Source organism: Ochotona princeps, chromosome 9 (genome assembly GCF_030435755.1).
Source record: "Ochotona princeps isolate mOchPri1 chromosome 9, mOchPri1.hap1, whole genome shotgun sequence".
NCBI classification, from domain to species: Eukaryota; Metazoa; Chordata; class Mammalia; order Lagomorpha; family Ochotonidae; genus Ochotona; species Ochotona princeps.
Genome location: NC_080840.1, coordinates 37,544,766 through 37,567,426, shown reverse-complemented (window position 1 = coordinate 37,567,426; position 22,661 = coordinate 37,544,766). Strand labels below are relative to the sequence as shown.

General features: G+C 42.1%; 1 protein-coding gene across 2 annotated transcripts in view; it reads right to left on the bottom strand.

Annotated features, from left to right (window-relative positions):
- The window catches only part of SPIDR (scaffold protein involved in DNA repair), a 389,493-nt gene that overhangs the window by 57,338 nt on the left and 309,494 nt on the right, over positions 1-22,661 (bottom strand). For both annotated transcript variants that reach the window (XM_058668602.1, XM_058668603.1), the window contains exon 11: positions 13,038-13,178. In XM_058668602.1, coding sequence (XP_058524585.1) covers positions 13,038-13,178 — 141 coding nt within the window. The remainder of the gene's footprint in view (positions 1-13,037; positions 13,179-22,661) is intronic.

Below are 22,661 nucleotides of genomic sequence, written 5' to 3'. Positions count from 1 at the left end.
CGGGCAGGACTGCAAGCTCTTGGGCCATCCTCTACTGCTTTCCCAGACTCATAAGTGGGGAGTTGGATTGGAAGTGGAGTAGCTGGGACTTGACCTGGTGCTCAAATGGGATGCCGATTTTGAAGGTGATAGCTTGACTCAAGATGTGACGTTTTCTTTCTCTACCTCTCATTCTATTTCTGCGTTACACTGGGATGATGTTTTGCGGATAATGGCAAGTTTGGTTTAATTTTATCCCTTTGAGTTTTATTATTAGTGCCACATTCCATATTCTTCTGGCCTAGCATATAAATTCCTTCTGCTTACAAAAATATATAATTGAATCATTAAAGACTCATGAATATCTAGTTGCTGATGGAAAGAAACTAAAGCTTAAATGTGATATTAATCAGGTTACCACATTTCTACACATTTCTATCTTACCCAAATAGAAAATAGGTCTTCATAAATTAAAGATTGAACTTCTCAACTTTTCTCCTGTTTTTAGGCAAAATTTACATAGTAGAACTATTTGCACCTGATTAATTCATATATCTATCTATCTATCTATCTATCTATCTATCTATCTATCTATCTATAAACAACTGCTTGTACCAGAGTTAATTAATATGATTAAAGCAAAGTAACCAAATATATGAGAGCTGAAATCTTGGAGGATTATAAATTCTAACCATGATTTGGGACTTGTACCTCAGATTTTGAAAGTATTTTTCCTCTACAATAAAAATGGGACAGGTGTTACAGCAGTGAGTCACTACTTAGGACACTTGCATTCCATATTCCATATTAAAGTGTGGGTTTGATTCCCAGCATACGACACTTCTGATCCAGCTTCCTGCTAATACTCCTGAAGTGGGGGCAGCAGATAATGGCCAAGAACCTGTGACTTTACCATTTATAAGGGAGACCTAGCTGGAACTTCTGGTGTGAGTGTGGCCTACCTCTAACTGTTGAGAGAGGAAAATCAACAGATGCAAGACATACCTGTGTATGTGTGTGTGTGTGTATGAGAGAGAGAGAGAGCGAGAGAGAGGGAGAGAGAATAGCAGCACCATTATGTCGTTGAGATAAATAAACAAATCTTCGGGACTGGTGTTGTGGGTGCAGTAAGTTAAGCTGCTGCCTGCGATGTCAGCTTCTTATATGAGCACCGGCTTGAGTCCTGGCTGCTTTGCTTCCATTATGTATCCAGGCCCCTACCCCCTATGTCACAGACCTGGATGGAGTTACAGGTTCCTGGCTTTGGCCTGGAGCTCTAGCTGTTGTGGTCATTTGGGGAGTGAACCAGAGGATAGACGATTTCTCCTTCTGGCACTCTGCCTTTCAAACAAATAAATGAATATTTTAAAATAAATAATTAAAAAGTCTTGTTCTCTTAATTTTTTATTAGAACCATTAACAAAAAATAACTGTTCACAGACACAACACTCGGAAGTGAATAAGCAAATGATAATTAACAAAATAGACTTCACCTTCCTAAAGTGTACTCATCCAAGGAAAACAATTGGTAGGGCTTATTTTACCTTTGAAAATACTTCCTATTTAAAAAGTTAGCCTTTTTCTGCCAAGAGCCATTTGGTTATTTATAATATTTGTGGGTCAGACAAAAATATCAACTTAAAAATTAGTGTTACAGATTTAATCACTTTCGCATCCCACCTGTGGCACTTGGCACAGCCAGGGCCCATGATTTCATGGATTTTATACTATCCGCAGGCCAAATGTTCCCCCACCCTGATCTTGATGATCAGAACTCATTACTTCAGTAGATCTTAAAAAGAGATGCTTCTAGATATCTGGTAAATAAAGGGCAAATGTAAGAAAATTGTTTAGGCAACATGTTCAGTCTTTCCTTCAAGAAAAAGATTTTAGGAAAACCTTTCTCCTTGCACAAAGCTATGAATAACAAAGTGTACCCCAGTATCGCTGGAAGGGCAAGAAACAATGTCACAGTCGGAAAAACTTAAAGGTCTCTTCCTTTTCAAACCAGGAGCCATGTCTATTGGAACCAAGAGCACAGCCAAGAGTTCAAATTAGGCCTCCAGATCAGGAGTTTTAAAACCTTCCTCCTTTGCCACATTCAGTAGAGCATCCATGTGCTCCATCCATGCGCCCCAATTCAGAGAATGCAGGGCAACAAAATACAGGGTTGTGGGTGCTGAAAGCACTCACGAAAGTCAGCAATAAGTAACAGCAGGCGAGAAGGAATCAGAACCCAAACACACACACACCCCAATAGCCAAGAAGCTGATGTCCAGGTGCTGCTGGTTACCAGAAGAGGGGACATAATCTGTAAAGCAGTTGCTTTTTAAAAATTGTTTTACTGTTATTTATGCTTTCCTGTTCAATTATACAACACAGACCAAAAATTCCCTCCTCTCAAAAGATAAATACTTAACTGCCACCTAAAGCATTAGTGATAGGAAACATTTGGTAGGAATAAAAAAACTAAAACTCAATAGAAAAAATTCAACTTGAACTTCTAAGGGGTGGGTGTTGCAGTACAGTAGTTAAACAGCTGCTTGAGATACTCTGTCCCATAATGGAGTGAGTGCCTGAGGTTGAGTACTGCTATGCTTTGGATCCAGCTTCTTGCTAATGCGTATTCTCTCTCTTTTTTTTAAACATTTATTTTTTTTTTTATTGCAAAGTGAGATATACAGAGAGGAGGAGGAGACAGAGAGGAAGATCTTCAGTCTGATGATTCACTCCCCAAGTGACCGCAACGGTTGATGCTGTGCCGATCCAAATACAGGAGCCAGGAACTTCCTCCAGGTCTCCCATACAGGCGCAGGATCCCAAGGTTTGGGCCGTCCTCGACTGCTTTTCCAGGCCACAGAGAGCTAGATGGGAAGTGGGGCCACCGGGATTAGAACCGGCGCCCATATGGGATCCCGGCGCGTTTAAGGCGAGGACTTTTGGCCACTAGGTCACTGTGCCGGGCCCAATGTGTACTCTTGAAAGCAGCAGGTGATGGCTACAGTATTTGGGTCCCTGCCACTCATATGGGAGACTCCGATTGAGTTTCAGACTCATTCTGAGTTCCAGGTTTCGGCTTGGCCCAGTCATGGCTGCGTCAGGTTTGGAGGATGGAGAACTTCTCTCTTCCCCTTCACTGCCAATCCTACCCTCTTTCCCCCCAGCAACATCTATGCCTTTTTTTCTTTTTTGTAAGGAAGTTTTACAGATAGAGAAAGAGAAATAGAAAAACATCTTGCATCTGCTGGTTCACTCCCCAAGTGGCTGAAACAGCTGGGGCTGAACTGATCCAAAGCCAGGAGCCTCTTCTGGGTCTCCCATGTAGGTGCAGGGTTCTAAGGCCTTGGGCCTTCCTCCAGTGCTTTCTCAGGCCACAAGCAGGGAGCTGGATGGAAAGCGGAACAGCCAGGACATGAAACGGCGCCCATATGGGATCCCGATGTACATAAGGCAAGGATTTAGCCACTAAACCATTGCACTGGGACTATCTATGCCTTTCAAATTAAAAATAAATAAGTACAACTCAAAGTGTGTTTCTCAAGAGATGAAGATTTGAATTCAGAGATGTTTACTTTCGTTTCTCTAATCTATGTGCTTGTGATTCCGTACTTTTTTTTTTTAAGATTTATTTATTTTTATTGGAAAGGCAGATATACAGAGAGAAGCTCTTCCGTCTGATAATTCACTCCCCAAGCAGCTTCAATGGCTGGAGCTAAGCTGATCTAAAGCCAGAGCCAGGAGCTTCTTCTAGGTCTCCCACACGGGTGCAGGATCCCAAGGCTTTGGGCCGTCCTTGAATGCTTTCCCAGGCCAAAATCAGGGAGCTGGGTGGAAGTAAACAGCCAGGACATGAACTGGGTCCATATGTCATCCTGGAGCATACAAGGTGGAGATTTAACCACTAGGCTGTCATGCTGGGCCCTCAGTACTCTTAAGTGATATTTTCCTTTTCTTCCACAAACCTGAGTACAATTTTATTTTTCAAAATCATCAATAAATTCTTAAAGATGGCAACTAGCAGAGATGTTTTGGATCTCAAACCTCAAGGTAAATGTGTGAATTTTGATACAGTAGCCTTTTTGAAGAGGGAAAAATCAAAGGAAGGAAATTGCTACTGAAGTTTCTTGCCCAAAGAGAGCTCTTGCTATGCCAGGTTTCCTGTTGCAGGAGCATCTGCCATGATTCTGCAAGAAACCCTTTTGTCTTATATAAGGATACTATCATGCAAATGAGGCTTTTGTGTTTTCTTTTCGTCACCCATGCATTGGTTATCAGTGGCGCGATTTTTGACTCCATGGTGCTGTAACTTTGTTGTTTTAACTTCATACCTGTGGTTGACTTTGTTTTGTGGCTTCTGATTTAAGGGAATATATACTGATACTAAAGACTACCATACCCAGATGTGAAGATACATTGCAATATGCATCCTTACTTCCAAATTAAAGCTGGACTCCCAATGGAACTGTTGCACATGTCTAGACAATGGGATGCTGGACTGTCAGACATTGTTTGTACCAGCAATGTCGGGGGACACTTAAATAACAGACTGATGGAATTATATGTAACTCCTTATGAAGGACTATACTAACACATGGGGTAAATCAGTCGGGGGCTGGGAATTTGGAGGGGGAATCCCAGACTCTACGGAATTGTACCATAAAATTCAAAATAAAAATTCACTACTACTACTACTACTAATTAATTATTTATGTGAAAAAAAAAGAAACCCTGTGGCCCAGCAGGTTCCCAATGATACATGAGGAGTCCCTCTGCGGTTCTCCCTGACACGCAGTTACTCAGCTCCACCTGAGACGATGACACCCACCCCCACCACCCTCAGGGTCCCTCATCATACCCATGGCCCAGAGTCACCACCTGACCAGCCCTTTGTCTCAGGCCATCCTCTGTAAGACCCAGTGGGTGTACAGCCTTTTCCTTTCTTTGACTTTTGTGATGACAAAAAAAGAGAAAAGCAAAGGGAAAACCACACTTTCTTTTGCTGAGGAGTTAATGATGAGCATACACATGTGCCATCCTGGATAAAGTGTGTTAATGACACACTCACTTCCCCTTGAGCTTAGGAGCTCCACTCTTCCTGCTAAACTTTAGCTTCAACTTTCATACTGACGAAGCACAAAAATAAACATTTAAATATTTCTGAGTAACCATCCCCAAACATCTTTCTATGCCTATCATGTGCCAGGATGCTGCCACATACAGAAATTACAATAGTGAGTGAGAAACAGGGTCTGCTCTCAGGGAGCTACCAAGCAGTAGGCCTGCCTAGGCATTTGTTGATGTAGCCATCACTGAATGTCTGCACATTGTGTACCTTGCAGAGACAGGGGGCAATGATGGCCAAGCCAGGGCTGTCCATGGCACAGGCTGGCACAGGGGGAACAGCTATTCCATGATGTGCAGTGAGGCTCATCATAGGAATGTAGATGTTTGCATGTTATTTCCTAAAACAAAAGAGAATGCGTGCACATACACAAACATACACAAAAGAAATGAAAACCCACAGACACATTCAAACCATTACGTCTAATGTCACTTTCATTCATATCAAAACATGTCTCTTTGGTGGCACACAGAGCAGCAGGTTTCTCACAACCCTAGGTCCAAGCAGTGGCATGAGCTGCAGCATAAACGGCCTTGGTAGACAAGAAGGGCCAGCAGGCCAGCTGTGGTTATCAGGCAGTGGATCAAAGAGGCTATGTCTGGAGCCGCAGAATGGTGTGGGGAAAGGCAGAGTGTAAAAGAACCTGTTGAACAGATTAAACTCACCAAACAGACCAGGAGATTCTAAGAAAGAGACTTTTGCAGCCTGATGGGGAGCTGGGGGTTGGTTAGTTTTGTAGCATGCTGAGTTGGCTTCTGTTGCAAATTTATCAGCACCTAATTAGTCACTTTAAAACAGGCTGGTATTTAAACAATAACTTAGATTCTTCCTCCCCTCAGTGCCCACAAGGCAGCAGCCCTCTCCTTCCCTTCTCACGGCTCTCCTAAGGCAAGCACAGAGGCTGTTTCCATTATTAGCCCCAAGGCTCCAAGTGCCTTCCTACCAATCCTGGGAGAGCACTTGCCAGCTGGTGCCCTGACTCACCAGCTGTCTTGGGGTCTCCTGGCTTCATGCTGCCCTGTGAGTATTTGGAAGAAGGGACACCTACCAAAGCGCCTAATACAGCTCTACACAAAGTAGAAATTCAACATGGGTGGGTAACTGGTTCTTCATGTGCCTTCCCTCAAGTGCTGCCCAAGTTTTGAAACTTTCAGATCTATTACAGTTTTCCCCCTCTCAATCAATCTCAGAGACAAGCCTAATGATAATCTTAATCCATTCTAATTTTTATTACCTCTTCCACTCTCCTCCCCTAAACTCAGTGGCCCTATTAGGACCCTCCCTTCCCGGAGATGAACATAAAATCTCATTAAGAATAGAATTCAAGGTTTTATATAACCAGCTTTATAGCTCAGTAGTGTCTAGGTTGAGAATGAACACCAAACTTAATCCACAGTTCAATGCAACAGCAACCAGTAGGGGTTAGGCACTAAGGGCACCGACTAAACAAGTGGATTGTTTTGCCAGTGAGCTTCTTAATTCCATTTGCATGTATCTCTCTCAATCTTACTCTCACATCTACCCAGATAACACTTCACCAAGTTTATCGGACTTTGTTTAAAGCATTTATTTTAATTTATTTAACTTGAGGTCAGTTAGCTATGGTCTGTTTAGTCACTGGAATCAGGCACTTGTGTTTGTCCTGTTTTTGGTTCAAAGGGATGTTCTTCAAGGTCTAAGACCATATTGTTTGCTTCCTTTGTCAATGTTAGCACTCAGTCTCACTTTCTGTATCCCTGGATACTGACTAAGCGTACTTTAATACCCCAACACATCGCTCTAAAGGGCTCTCTAAGCTCTATGGTACCATGGCTAAGCTCCCACTAGCATTGCCTACGTCTTATATCAGAGTGTGTCAGTTTGAGCCCTGGCTATTCTGGCTTCCGATCTAGCTCTCTGCTAATGTGTGTGGGAAGCAGTGGATGACAGCTCAGTACCTGAGTCTCAACTGCCCATGTGGGACACCCAGATGAAATTTCTGGGTCCTGAATTCAGCCTGGTGCAGCTCCAGTTGTTGCAGGCATTTAAGAGTGAACCAGCAGGGCCCAGCAGTGTGGCCTAGCAGCTAAAGTCCTCGCCTTGAACGCACCAGGATCCCATATGGGCGCCGGTTCTAATCCCGGCATCTCCACTTCCCATCCAGCTCCCTGCTTGTGGTGCTTGTGGCCTGGGAAAGCAGTCCAGGACGGCCCAAAGCTTTGGGACACTGCACCCATGTGGGAGACCCGGAAGAGGTTCCTGGTTCCTGGCTTCAGATCGGCATAGAACCAGCCACTGCACTCACTTGGGGAATGAATCATCAGACAGAAGATCTTCCTCTCTGTCTCTCCTCCTCTCTGTATATCTGACTTTGTAATAAAAATGAATAAATCTTTAAAAAAAAAAGAGTGAATCAGCAGATGGAAGACCTCTATCTGTTTTTATTTACTTGTCTATTTATTTTTATTGGAAAGTCAGATATACAGAGAGGAGGAGAGACAGAGAGGAAGATCTTCTGTCTGCTGATTCACTCCCCAAATGGCTTCAATAGCTGGAGCTGAGCTGATCTGAAGCCTGGAGCTAGGATCTTCTTCCAGGTCTCCTGTGCGGGGTGCAGGGTCCCAAGCCTTTGGGCTGTTCTCTGCTGCTACCCAGGCCACAAGCAGGGAGCTGGATGAGAAATGGGGCTGCTGGGACATGAACTGGTGCACATATGGAATCCTGGCAAAAAGGAATTTAGCCACTAGGCTACCACACTGTGCCCCTTTCTCTGTTCTTGTTTTACTTTTAAGATTTATTTATTTGAAAGGTAAAGTGACAAAGAGGACGCAACAGAAATTATCCACCCATTGGTTTACTTCCAAACAGCTGTAACTGCTAGTTCTGGGCCAGGTCAAAGCCAGAACCCCTTTTTGGTGTCCCATGCGGGTGGCAGGAGCCCAAGTACTTGGGTCATCTGTTGCTGCCACATAGGCACATCAGCAGGAAGCTAGAATGAAAACACAGTAGCCAAGACGCAAACCCAGACTGATAATGGGATGCCAGAGCTCCAACTGGTAGCCTAATCTACTGCTTCACAGCACTGACCCTGCTTCCCAAATAAATATTTAAAAGGCCCTTTAAGAGGATCATTTATTTAATTCATAGCTTGTTTTTATTCAAACAAGTTGGGAAGTCGATACTAGTAGGATTTTTAAAAAGTAATTCATTAATTTTACTTGTTGGAGAGAGAGGGAGAGGGGGAGGGAAGAAGGGAAGGGAAGGGGTGCAGGAAACAGGGAGAGTGAGAATAAGCAAGAGCAAGCTCCCATTTGCTGTTTCACTCCCCCAACTTCCTTCAATAGACAGGGTTGGGCCACACCCAGGCCTGGAGATGAGGCCTCAATCCAGGTTTCCCCTGTGGGCAAGAGGGGCCCAACTATTTGAGCTGTCACTGCTGCCTCTTAAAGTGTATATGAGCAGGGAGCTAGAATTGGGAATGAAGCTGGGAATGGAACTGAGGCACCTAGACAGGCGACACAGGTGTCATGAGTGGCACCCTCAACAGTTACATCTTATGCCTCTCCTGCTACTGGGCATTCTGAACTAAAAAAGGCCTCCCTGCCAAGAAAAGCGTTTGCTAACTATAGCTATTATAGGCGAACATATTTCAGGAAGTTTCTTTTCTCAATATTGGCCTGTCATATAAAAATAAAAGCATATAACAATCAGCGGTAAGAAAGGTAAAGTTCGTGCAACCACAGCAATGCGACGTCTTGGCTTGTTTGACCCACAAAAGCAAAGTGCTGCTCAGGCCACCGGGGAGCATAGTGGTCAGGGTCCATGGCTGAGAAGATCCCTGATCAAATAGCAAGTGCTCTGGAGGGGAAGGTGGCACAGACAGTGGCATATTGTGCCAGCGAATGTACTTCACCAGCCTTGTTTTACAAAGGCAGCTTTGAAACTAGAATTTAGGATATCTTCCTTTCTGATCTTCGTTTTTCTCACCATAGTACAGGCACTCACATCCAAATCATGGCAGAGAAAAGCAAGTGCCATGTTGGCTGTTCTTCTGCAAACCTTCTGGAACCAGAAAGGTGGCTGAACGGTGTTCCCTGTACATAGCCCAGCTGCGTGTCACCCATATGGCTCTGCGGCTATCAGTCACTTTCAACACAGTTGCCACATAGGGGACAGGAATGTTTGTCTAGAAATGGTCCATTTCTAGAATCGTGGGCCAGGTCTTGGTAGGCAAGACCTGAAGGACTCTACGATACAGCCCAAACAGCCAACTTTTCACAATTTGAAAAGGCTATTTTCTGTATCAGATATTGGAATTATACAATTATACATTTTAAGCTAGAATTCTAGGAAGTAAGCAAATATTGTTGGGTTTATAAATGTATTTTGGGGTGGGTATTCACATCCCACATCAGGGTCTAATGTCCAGCTCTGTTCCTGATTCCAGCTTTCTGCTAAGGTAAACCCTGATGATTCAAGTAATTGAGTTCCTGCCCCCTGCATGGAAAACTTAGAATGAATATGTGGCCACCAGCTTTGGCCTTTGCCCAGGTACAGTCACTGTGGATATTTGGGGGAGTGAATCATAAGATAAGGAATTTCTGCATCTATCTGTTCATGAAATAAATAAAATAAAAAAATACATTTTGCTAAAGTTAATGAGAGTTACTAAAAAACATAAGAGCTTGATAAAAACATGAGAGACAATATTATGTTTACTGGGCCATGGATGGATGACCAACCATGGATGATGTCACTAACATGTAATTGTAACATCCAGCATTCCAAAATCATTTAATAATTTGTTTTGAAGAAATACAGCTTCCAAAACAATAAAAAGACAATCTAAATATTTATTTGGATGGTTGAATGCCAAAACAAAGTTAAATATATAAAATTTAAAAAATTAATTCCGACCTGAAAAAGCATCAAATATTTCATCACCCATTCAAACAGGGAAAGGGATCCAAAATTTTATGGCAAATTAATTATTTGGAATATTCTGTATTTCCCAGGGGAATGTTGCAGAGGATTAGCCTGCCAGTGTAACTCTCAAGAACTAGGCTAAATGCTAGGTGCACATGGGGCTATATAGCATCATGTTGAAAGAACATAACCTCCCTGGTACCAAAGACCCCTGGGTCCCTAGGCCTGGCTGTTCTTTTCTAGGAGAATTTCTACAGAGAATGTCCTACAGTCTCCAAGCAGAGCAGCTCCCTCAGCCTGCAGCACATTGGGAAACCTCCAGGCTGGTGTGTCCTGCAGCAGGAGCCTACCAGATGGCCTCAGGTGGGCAGCTCTCATGTGGAATATGCCTCCAGGGTTCTTTCCTCTAAACACTGTTAGGTCACTCTCACTCTCAGGTGAGAGATGGGTTGTTTACCACACATGCTTTTCATTGTCAGATGACTGAGAAGCTGAACCTGCTCAGAAGGGAGATTTTTTTTTAATTAGTTAACAGATTCAATGTGGCTTTTAGATACAATTGTAAGAACATAATGATATTACCTTTCTCAGAAGGGAAATTCTAAGGAGAATCCAAATGAGGTTTGGCCCAAAGAAGAATGTGAAACTTGCCTCACATCTAGATAGGCCTCCCAAATACATGGACATGCCTCCCCAGCCCCCAATCTATCACACAATTATGTTGTATCAGCACTTGTACTCTATAACTGCCTTCTTACTAACAAAAGGAAACATTTGTTATGCAATGCATCTATATGGATCAATAAAATGCTTTTGTGTACTCTCAGGGTTTATAGGGATCTCTCTAAGAAACAGATGCCTTCCAGGAAAGGACGTTCTTGGGCAGAGCTGCCATGCTCCTGCAGGAAGCTACAGGCAAGACAGACAAGCATGGAGTGAGGCCTTGGTGAAAGCTGACCACCTCCTGAGTCAGCAGGGAGAAACGCTGGGTAACCCTTTGTGGTCTCTGTGACCACAGCTTGGACAGTTATGAAAACCACTGTGGATGCTACCAATAACTGCTTCAAAATCACATCATACACTCAAAATGGTACCACCCTTCCCTCATACTGTTCTAAGCTCAGATGTGACAATTACACAAACATCAAGAGAGCTAAAGTAACAGACTGTTGGAAGAATAATGAGATTGAGACTCCCCATCATCATTTATGCACATGCACTAAATGACCAGTAGTTCCATTTCAGCTGCTGCTTCTCTGCCTTGATTCACAAATTAGGATTACTGGTGATGTAACAGCTACAGTCGGGGACAGCTCTATGGGCCACTCCGCCTGTGACTGTCTGCAACAGTTTAGGTGAGATACCACAAACTTGGCAACAGCAAATTTGTTTATGATGGAAAGCACAAAGGTATAACACAGTTTTGCTTGAAGTTCATACTGTGGCTTTCCATCAAATTAGTTTCATTGACATAAACTATCATGAAAGATGCTTTACTGTCATAATTAGAAAAATATATAGAAACAAATATTTAGAGTTAAAACACATATACAAGAGCATTTTAGAAAGTTTGTGGAAGGAAAACAGCACTCACGTGGGAGACAAGAAGCTCCTGCCTTCTGGCTCTGACCTGGTCCTGGCCTGGCCCCAGAAGTTGTAGACATCCTGGGAGTGAATCAGCTGATGAAAGACCTATCTTTCCCTGTGTCTCCCTTTCTCTCTCTATATCTCTGACTTTTAAATAAATTAAACTAAAGCCTTTTTTAAAAAAGTTTGTGAAAAATTAGAATTAGAAGATAGTTTATTTATTTACTTATTTATTTATTTATTTTTTAAGATTTATTCATTTTATTACAGCCAGATATACACAGAGGAGGAGAGACAGAGAGGAAGATCTTCCGTCCAATGATTCACTCCCCAAGTGAGCCGCAACGGGCTGATGCGCGCCAATCTGAAGCCAGGAACCTGGAACCTCTTCCGGGTCTCCCACGCGGGTGCAGGGTCCCAATGCATTGGGCCGTCTTCTCCTGCTTTCCCAGGCCACAAGCAGGGAGCTGGATGGGAAGTGGAGCTACCGGGATTAGAACCGGCGCCCATATGGGATCCCGGTGCGTTCAAGGCGAGGACTTTAGCTGTTAGGCCACGCCGCCGGGCCCGATAGTTTATTTTAATGCAAAATTTTTAAGTCATATAAGAGATATTCAGCAAGTTCATGGAAAATCATTATCATGAAAGCTATGTGTAGACTTCAATTTTTTTCACACTGAACTTATTTTTCATTTTTTTAAAAAAAGATTTACTTATTTATTTGAAAGGCAGAGTTACAGAGAGTGAGAGAGAGTGTGAGACAGAGAAAGAGAAACAGCTTCCATCCACTGGTTTACTCCCCAGAGGCTGCAATGGCTAGAGCTGAGCAGATCTAAGCCAGGAGCCCAGAGCTTCTTCTGGGTCTCGCCAGTTGGTGCAGACACCCAAACACTTTGGCCATCTTCCACTGCCTTCCCATGCCATGAGCAGGAAGCTGGATCAGAAGTGGAGTAGCTGTGACTTGAACTGGCACCTGCATGGGATGCTGGTGCTGCAGGTGAAAGTTCTACCCAGTTATACAGCAGAACTAGCCCCTAAGCATATCTTTTAATTCTATTTTTCATGCTCATTTTGAAGTACCCTTGTGTGTAAATTTTTTAAAAGTTTTTAATTTCTTAAAAAGATGTACATATTTATTTGAAAGGCAGAGCCACACAAAGAGAGAGACACACATATAGAGAATTAAATTCTTCCATCTGCTTGAACACATACTCCAAAATGGGGTGCTGATGTTGTAACTAGCAGCTTAAACTACCAAGCCACAAGGCCAGGTTATAACCTCTTAATTTTAAGAGGTAGTGAATCACTCAACCTGCCTAGTTCTTTTTGTGGTCAATGATGATGCTCCTTAGAGGTATGTTATGGGATTCAGTGAATCTCCGGTCTCGTTTTAGAGACAGACTTACTTGCAGCAAACCTGCAGCTGTGCCAAGTGCATCCTCACCTTGCTCTGGTGGTCTTCTGCAGAACCTTCATTCCTGCCAGGCTGCAAGACTTCCCTTCCAATTGTCTGTCCTTCAAAAGGGTACCATCCAAGTGCACTTCACCGAACATTCCATAGGCATCTTGCACCAGAAGGCAAACCCTGCAAAACAGCATTCACATTTGTTCTTGAGGAGTTTGGATTGATCCAGAGATCAGGACTTCCCTTTCTTTCTCTAGGAATCCACTGTAGTCATCTTCCTGAATGGATGAATGAGTGTAAAAGAAGCTGGATGATTTGCACACACAGGTATTTGGACTGATATTAGCAAAACACAGAAGACGGAATTCTTTATTTTTTGGCATGAAACTAAGCCCCATGCCAAGGACCAGCATATTACCTGCAATTCTAGCATCTCATATGACTACAGCTTGACTCATGGTCATGCCACATATGATCCAGCTCCCTGCTAATGTACTTGGGAAACCAATGGAAGATTGTCCAAGTGCTTGGACTCCTGTACCCATGTGGGAGACCTGGAAGAAGCTCCAGACTCCTGGCTTCAGATTGGCTCAGCTCTGGCTTGGGTGCCTGCCACCTACATGGGAAACCTGGAATGGAATTTCAGGTTCCTGGCTTTGTTCTGGCCAAGTCCTGGCCACTGCAGCCATTTGGGGAGTGAACCAATATATGAAAAGAGCTTTGCCTCTTTCTCTATATATTTCTTTCCTTGAATAAATATGCCTATAAGAAAAAAGTCAATGTCAAATGTGGTTGCAAAGCACATAGTGGTGAATGTCTTTCCAAACCAAATTATTAGGATGCCCAGAAACATAGTGTCCTCTCTCCTTGCTTTCATCCTGTTCTCTATAAAAGGAAATATTTTTTAGATTATTTTATTATTATTTTCAGAAGGCAGAATTAGAGAAGGAGGAGAAAAAGAAGAAAAGACAGACATAGATCTTCCATCCATTGGCTCACTCCCCAAATGCCACAATGGGCAGAACTGAGCTGATGTAAACCCAGGAGTCAGGAGCTTCTTTGGGGTCTCCCAAGTGGGTACAGGGCTCAAGTACCTGAGCCATTCTCTGCTGGTTTCGCAGATCATATGCAGGGAGATGGATCAGAAGTGCAGCAGCTGAGACTTGAATTTGTATCCATATGGGATGTAGGTGTTAGAGGTGGTAGCTTAGCCTACTATGCCTCAGCACCAGCCCCAAGAGGAAATATTTATATTCCACGTGGATGTTCAATAATAAGCAAAGCTTCTGAGTAACACTAGGATAATAACAAAAAAGGGCTTTCTGAGAAGACACAACTTTACAAACACGTACACCCCAGCAGGCTAAGAACCAGTGACCCCAAGGCAGCAACCAAGACATGCTGGACATTGAGGGATGTGCTGGAATCCCCCAGTGCTTAAGGTCAATGGGTGGTGTTCAAATTGCCAACTCTCAATATATAATTGAGGTAAGTGAAATCTTCCCAGTATTTATCATCCAATGATAGATTTTTCAGAAAACAGTTTGAGGAGCCAGGAAAAAAGCAAGTAAATAATGCAATAAAATAGACTGTGGAACACAAAACTATTTTGAAGGTAATATAAAGCAAAGTACATTTTGGAAAAGAACAGACGACACAAGAAAACAACCAAGGACAGAGGAACATGAAGATATGAGCCTCAGTTACTGCTTCGGCCAAAAGGACAAGAGCTTGAGGGTCTCCGGTGAAGTCTCCAAGCCACATTGCACCTGGTTTATAAGAGAAGCAGAGAGAAAACTTAGGAAAGAAAGCACCTTTAACTGAGTTGTGAGTGTGTCACAGGTAAGATCCAGCCAAGAAGTGACCAAATACAAGCCAACATGTGGAAGCAAGCCATCATACAGGCAGACTCCGCAGAAATAACAGATTCACTGTTAGTAGATTAGAGTTAACAGGCAGGAAAAAATAGAAAAACTATTTCTTAACTTTCTTCTTATTATTATTATTATCATTTTATGATAGAGTTTCATAGGCCCCTGGGATTTCCCTGTCCTGTCCCCAATTCTGCCCCCCCCCAGTTCTCCTACATCATTACTAAAGTATAGTTCTTCACACACAGTCTTATGTCCATTATTGTGGGCATGGACAATGGCAGAGAGTCCAGCAGAGAGTCAAGATATAGTACAGTTTCATTGGGAGTCCATCTTTAGTCTGGGAGTAGAGAAGCATACTGCATTGTATCCTCACATCTGGATATGTTAGTTTCCATTTCACAGTTACTGTAAATCTCCTCAAATGAAAAGCCACAATACAAAATCAACAACAGGAAGAAAAAAAGAAATTAACAACACCATGAAGTTAAAAAACATGCTACTGAATGACTAATGTGTCACTGAAGAAAAGTAAAAGAAAATCAAGAACCTTCCTGAAGAAAATGATGTTACTGTATGAGCTGTGAGTCATTACAGAATTTAATCAGAAGAAAATGTTTTGAAGAGATGAAACTAACAAAAAAATCAATATCCATGAGATACAGTTTCCGCTGATTTTTGCTGGTGAAAAGTGTCTCCTGTAGGCAACAAATAAATGGGCTTTGTTTTTTAATCCAGTCTACTAATCTATGACGTTTGATTGAGCTTAAGCCATTTATATTCAAGGTTAATATGTATGGATGGTACTTTGGTCATGTCATCTTAGCAATGGGTTGTTCATTGATTTAGTCTTCTGTTGTCATTTTACTGGGATGTTCTTCCCATTTGCCTTTGGTTTTGGTGGGTGCTATTCCTCTTCTCTGTCAAGAGAACATCTTTAAGTATCATTTGTATGACAGGTTTGGAAGAGGCAAATTCTTTGAACTTTTCTTTACTGCGGAAGAATTTTATTTCATTTTCAAAGACAAAAGAGAGCTTTGCTGGATATGTTATCCTAGGCTGACAATTTTTTTCTTTTAGAATCTGGAATATGTCACTCCATTCTCTTCTGGCCTGTAGAGTTTCCTGTGAGAGATCTCCTGTGAGTTTAATTGGCATTCCTTTATATGTCAATTGATTTTTTTTCACATGCACATTTAAGGATCTTTTCCTTATGTTCAATTGAAGAGAGCTTGATGATCATGTGTTGTGGTGAAGATTGCTTTTGATCAAGTCTGTTGGGAGTTCTGTGCCCCTCCTGGATCTTGTTTCCCAATTCTTTCTCCAGATTAGGGAATTTTCCTTTATTATTTCATTAAATACATTGGCAAACTCAGCTTCTCTTTCTGCACCTTCTGGGACTCCCATAACTCTTATATTAGGCCTCTTAATAGTGTCTTTTAGTTCTTGAATACTTTTTTTTGACCTGATCCAGCTCTGCTTCCAGCTTTGGTTCGTTTCCCCCTGATGATAGGAAATATCTTCCAATTCTGAGATTCTTTCTTCTGCTTGCTTCATTCTATTTTTGGAGACTCTCCATTGTACTTTTAATTTGCTCTACTTTGTTCTTCATTTCTAATGTATCAACTTTCATTTGATTCATTTCCAGTGTGACATATTCCTTCAATTCCTTGAACGCCTGCTTTACGTGCTTCTCCTTGTTGATAAGCAGCTTTGTAACAAATGTTTTGAATTCTGTATCCCCCATTTTCTCAATGTCTTCCTTAGTTAACTCTGAGATTGGCATAGGGTTTTGCTCCTTTTCAGGGGAGTCTTCAGTACTATTCATTTTGCCTTTGTCTCTTCTTTTGCTCTTGGTCATTGTGCTTCTGGTTAGCAGAATCTTCTCCTTGGGGCAAGTTTCTAACCTGTGTCACCCATAGGTCTACAGTTTGATTTTACTTATTGTAGTGGGTACACGGCTCTTTGTTTGCAGGCAATTGTGCCACTCTTTGCAATGAGTTCCAGGTCTGGATTCCTATGTTAGATTTCCAACATGGTCTTCATAGCCCCAGCTCCTGGCTCACCAGTCTCCACCACCTGTGACACTGTGCTGAGGCTGCACCATTTTCTGTACAACCTTTCTCCAGCTTCTGGTTGGAGTAGGTCCCAGGATTAGGGAGACACCGGGTGTCCTGAATAGCTAGGTTGTTGGTGCTGGTAATCTTGCAGGAACCTGTTGGCCGTTAGGTCTGGGTGCTACACAGACGTTATTTTGCCCTGTATGATGCCAAAGTTGGTATTATTTTCCTGCGGGACCAGTGCAATCCACTGAACTCAGTGAGTTCTCATGAGCTCAGCACATGCACAGTTCTCTGTTGTTCCTGCAGTCCTAAAACTTTTGCCACACTGTACAAAATGGTGCCTTACATACCACTACTAGAGTTCTTGATCTGCTGGCCATCAGGTCTGACGGCTACCTGGACCTGTCCTGGGTGGAACCTATAGGATGCCACATTGTTGCAGTTCACTGAGTCAGAAATGAGTTCACTCCCAGCTCAGTGCATGTGCAGTCCTGCTCCACAGCCCTTGCCTCCTTAAACAAAATGGTGCCCGATACTGCTCTAGGAGGCAGACTGGGCTATGAAATCCACCCTGTTCCTGCACTGCCCATCTGGGATCTGCTGCTCTGTCTCTGCTCCTGGTCAAATCAAACAGACCAGTAGGACGAGCAGTTCTTTGTCTGGGTTCACCCCTGGAGCTCCTGGTAAATGTCCCTTCCCACCTTACTGATGGAATTCTGGCTGCCAGTGGAGTTCAGATAGCCATTTGCTGAATGTTGCTGGGGTATCAGTCACTGCAACACCACACCATTGTTTCTGCTGCTTTCCTGTGTCTCCAGGTACCCCTCTGCTGTTGTTCTATCCTCTTCTATCTCCTAGAATGTACCCTCTCTGCTTCACACTGGCTAATATTTCTTCGTCTGTTTAAACGTGTCCTTACCCTATTCTGCCATCTTGAATCTCCAGAACAACTATTTTTTAAAAGATAAAATCACACATACAAAAGAAATGTGTATAACAAATTAGCCAAAGTGACTACATAGGTTTGAAGAAGAATAAAATGAAACTAAGCTACACTTACTGAAATAAAAATTCATTGAGGCGTAACCGACCAATGGTTACCTATAACTACAAAGTATGTGTGTGGGACCTGGGTTACATGACTGATAAGGTACCCTGGATCAACTTTAGAAGAGCAAGCCAAAATCCTGAGAGATGGGTGGAGAAACACAGAGGACAAAGTGAGATCTCATCACATAAAATCCTAGAACAAAACAGAGACAAGAGAAGTAATCATTGATGGATCTAGTGACTGAGAAATTTTTCCAAAACATGTAAGATATAGGAAGAAAACCAAATACCAAGCAGGACAACCGAAAGGATATCCATGCTAGCACACATCACAATGAAAACAGAGAATATCAGACAGGAAGAAATTTGACAGAGGATCCTGCAAAGGAATAAAAATCTGATTTTCACAGTTCTTTTCAAAAGCAATGAAGGAATCTGGGAGATAGTAAAGTAATGGCAGAATATTTTTTAAAATGGCAAAAGCCATCTCATAATGAGTCCCATGTATCACCAAAAATTCTTTGAAGAAAGGTGGTAAAATAAGAGCATCTTCAGATAAAGAAAAATTAGCAGTATTTATGATCTACAGAGCTTGATTGAAATATTTACTAATGACTAAGTTAGTTACTAAAATAATTTCTAAATTATGAGCCTTAGTGAGAAGAAAATTATCTAGGAAGAAAAACCTGGAAAGCCAGAAAGACCATCAAGCAAAAACATAAACAAAATGTGATAGAATAATAACACGCCTAATAATAATGTGTGGCGATCCAGGAAACTGGAAATTGATAGCAAGAAAATCAATTGTGGTGAATGGAGTTCAAGTGTTCCCAAGTCCTTGTATTATTTTCAGTTTATAAAGGATTGATATTTAATACAATGTACATGATAAAACCTCAAGGATAACCACCAAAAGAAGAATGGGGGCTTGCACTGTAGCACAGCAGGTTAAATTGCTGCTCGTGATAGCAGCATCTCACATGAGAGTACTGGTTTGAGTCCTGCCTGTTCCACTTCCAGCCCAGCTCCATGCTAATCTGCTTGTGAAAAGAGCAGATGATGGCCCAAATTCGTGGGCCCTTGCCATCCATGTGGGAGATGCAGATGGGTGGAGTTCTGGGCTCTTCGATTTGACCTGGCTCGGACCTGGCTGCTGTGGCCATTGGAGGAGTGAACCAGTAAATAGGACTGTCTCTCCGTCTCTCATTCTGCTTTTCAAATAAATATATCTTTGACAAGTTTTGTAAATTATAGATATATCTTTCTGTATAATAATTATAATGAAGTGAAAAATCAAAGAAAAATACGTATTTAAAAAATCTTATTGGGGCTGGCATGGTGGTATAGCAAGCTAATCCTCTACCTTCAGCCTCAACATCCCATACAGACACCAGTTTGAGTCCTGGCTGCTCCTCTTCTCATCCAGTTCCCTTGTTATGGCCTGGGAAGCAGCAAAGGATGGCCTAAGTCCTTGGGCCCCTGCACCCATGTGAGAGATCCAGAAGAAGTTCTTGATTCATGGCTTTGGATTGGCTTAGCTCTGGCCATTGAAGCCATGTGGGGAGTGAACTAGTGAACAGAAGATCTTCCTTTCTGTCTCCTCTTTTCTACAAATCTGTCTTTCATGTGAAAATAAAAACAAATATTTAAAAACATGCTTTTCAACTCATAGGTCAAATAGAAAATCACTGTGGAAGAGATAATACTTTAGATTAGGTGATAATATAACCATCATGTTAAAAATCAGCGAAACACAATGATACATTAGGAAATATACAGTCTGTAGTTTTTATAACAAATAAAAACACTTAAAGAAAAGTCAAGGATGTTTCTGTTGCAGATGAGCAGGATTTATCCCATGCAGTGGGCAGGGCATCACCCTCACAAAATGTGGTCTGCTCTACCGTACTTCCACATCCTGGCTGCTGAAGCTCTGCCTTGACCTTCCCACTTAGAAGTAGAGTATGAAGCTGCTGAGGACATGGGTAGGGGAGAAGAATGCCTTTAAATAGTGAAGACAAGAGACTTTATAAACAAAATAATATAACAGTGAATATTCTCACCCCAGCTCTTATGCAGCATACTGGAAGGTGAGATAAACCTTTCCCAGAAAGAAGGAAGGGAAACTAAATGTGACTGGGCTTAGAATGGAAAAGCTAACTCCAATCAAGAAATCTGTACCCAGACAAACTGCCCATAAAGTCTAAAGGCAGAAAATTAACAATTTCATGAATGGTTTCAAAACTTTCTTTCACTTCCTCCACACTCCCTGTCCTGACCCTGTTTTAGGAAGCCATACATAAGATTATGAATGAAGTTAACGAAGGCAAAGATATGGGGGGCTAGTGTTGTGGCAGAGTGGGTTAAGTTATCTTCCATAACAGTAGCAATCTACACACTTGCCAGTTTGAATCCTGGCTCCTCAACTTTGAATCTAGCTCCCTGCTAGTGACCTGGTAAAATCAGTGGAGGATGGCCCAAGTAGTTGGCCACCTGCTACCCACATGGGAGACTTGGAAAAAGCTCCTGGTTCTTGGCTTTGGCCTGATCCAATCCTGGCCACTGCGGCCATTTTGAGAGTCAACTAGTGGATGGAAGATCTGTTTTGTTTCTCCCTCTCTCTCTGTAAATTTGACTTTTACACACATATATCATTTTTTGAAAAATAAAGATATGGGAGTATAGAAAACAGATTCAACATAGCAGATCAACCAAGGAAACCCCTAGAATTCATGACCCAAGATCCCCAAATGACTATGCCACAGGTACAGTGGTGGAGCAGAGAGGAAGGCTGCAGGAGAACCTCAGCAGGGATGAATACCTGGGAGGTGAAGGATCATTAAAAGAGACTGGGTATGGAATTCAAACTAAGTGCACAGGGAACTAATTTTAACTACTTACATGGGAAAAGCTTTATGAAAGTCAACATGAATACAAAATTCCCTGTGGGTCCAAACACTCTGCCTTTCTTCTTTTGTTTTGAGAAGGTGAATTAGCTGATAGTCGTGTTTTAAGTTTGCTCTCACGTTTGCCTTTATCTCAGATAAGCAAGGAAGGGTGTATTTATTTATTCAGCCTAGAGAGATGAGCTCCCATTATCGTCCTTCTCCTAGCTTGTGCTCACATCTGGGACACACACTCCCACCTTGTACAGCTAGCTCACTCAGCTACGCAGCATGCTGGCTCAGGCCCGAGGTGGAGTCATTATTCCTACTGGTTCAACTGGATTGAAACTGGCATTCCACAGACAGCCCAAACCACAGTTAGCTTATCAGCAGTCTACGCAGAATTCCAAGCACTTGTCATGCTTCCTGCTCAGTCAAATACTATCTCCTAAAGATCAGTGCTAGTGTGACAGGTCTGGGCAGAAAAGAACCCCATGATCCACTTGTTTTTCCTGAACAACCAGCTAGTGCCCTAAGTTACATTATGTTCAGTGGAACACACAGTCTCCCATGGAGGCAGTGCCATGCTAGTAACCCTGGAGCTTATACTCTGTTGCTCTAGAACACACAACATTAAATAAGAAAACTTAAATATGAGAGTAAAATGTATAACCTATTTGAGAAATATCTCTTGAAAGTGCTAAAAGGAGAGAATTATCAGTCTAATTTCTGGAGCCATTGTTCTGGAAAGCTTCAAGTAAAAACGAAATTGGTTTGCACATAAATTGTTAGCAATAAGGAACCTTTGGTCTAAATCACTGTGGCTTAAGAAGAAGCTCTGCAGTAAAAAATGTGCTCTCACTGTGCAGTTTAATGTTGCAACCACTAGACATGAGGCAACTGAGTGCTCACGGAGTGGCTAAGGAGGGCAGACACTGTGGCATAAAAGGTTAAGTTGCCGTCTGTAGCACCTGCTATGTATCCTGATTTGGGTTCCGGCTACTCTGCTTCTCATCAGCTCTTCACTAATGACCCGGGAAAGCAGCAGACCAATAAAGTGATGGATAGCATTAGAAAAAAGTCACAACATAAGTGAACAAGAGGCTATTTCAAATAATCTTCCATTTAAAGCACTTCCTTTTTAAAAAAAAACAAGTTTATTTAATTGAAAGGAGAGTTACAAAGAGAGAGGGGTCTTCAATGTATTGGTTCACACCACAAATGACCATAATGGCTGGGGCAGAACTAGGCAAAAGCAAGGAGCCTTTATCTGTGTCCTACATAGCCAACAGGGTCCAATTACTTGAGCAATCCTCTACTGCTCTTCCTGGACTCACTAACAGGGAGCTGGATTGAAGTGGGGCAGTAAAGATTTAAACCAGTGGCCATAAGGGATGCTGGTGTTACTGGTGATGGACTTAAATTGGTACATCACAATGCTAATCCTTAACACATTTCCAAATTATATTTCACAAAATACTAATACGCCTGAGATATTAAAAGATGTTCTTTGCAAAAACATAATACCACTAAAAATTCCTAGCAACATTTTTTTATGAATTATACTTCATAAGATTCATTAAGGAAAATGTATCAAAACCATACATGAGGTTCCTCCAGAGAGTTTATGGAAATTCTGTTGAAAAACTATGCATGGATTTAAAATTTCTTTTACACCAAAATAAATTTTTTTAAAGATTCGTTCATTTTCATTGGAAAGGCAGCTATACAGAGAAGGAGAGACAGAGACAAATATCTTTCATTTATATGTTTACTCCCTAAATAGCAGCTTTG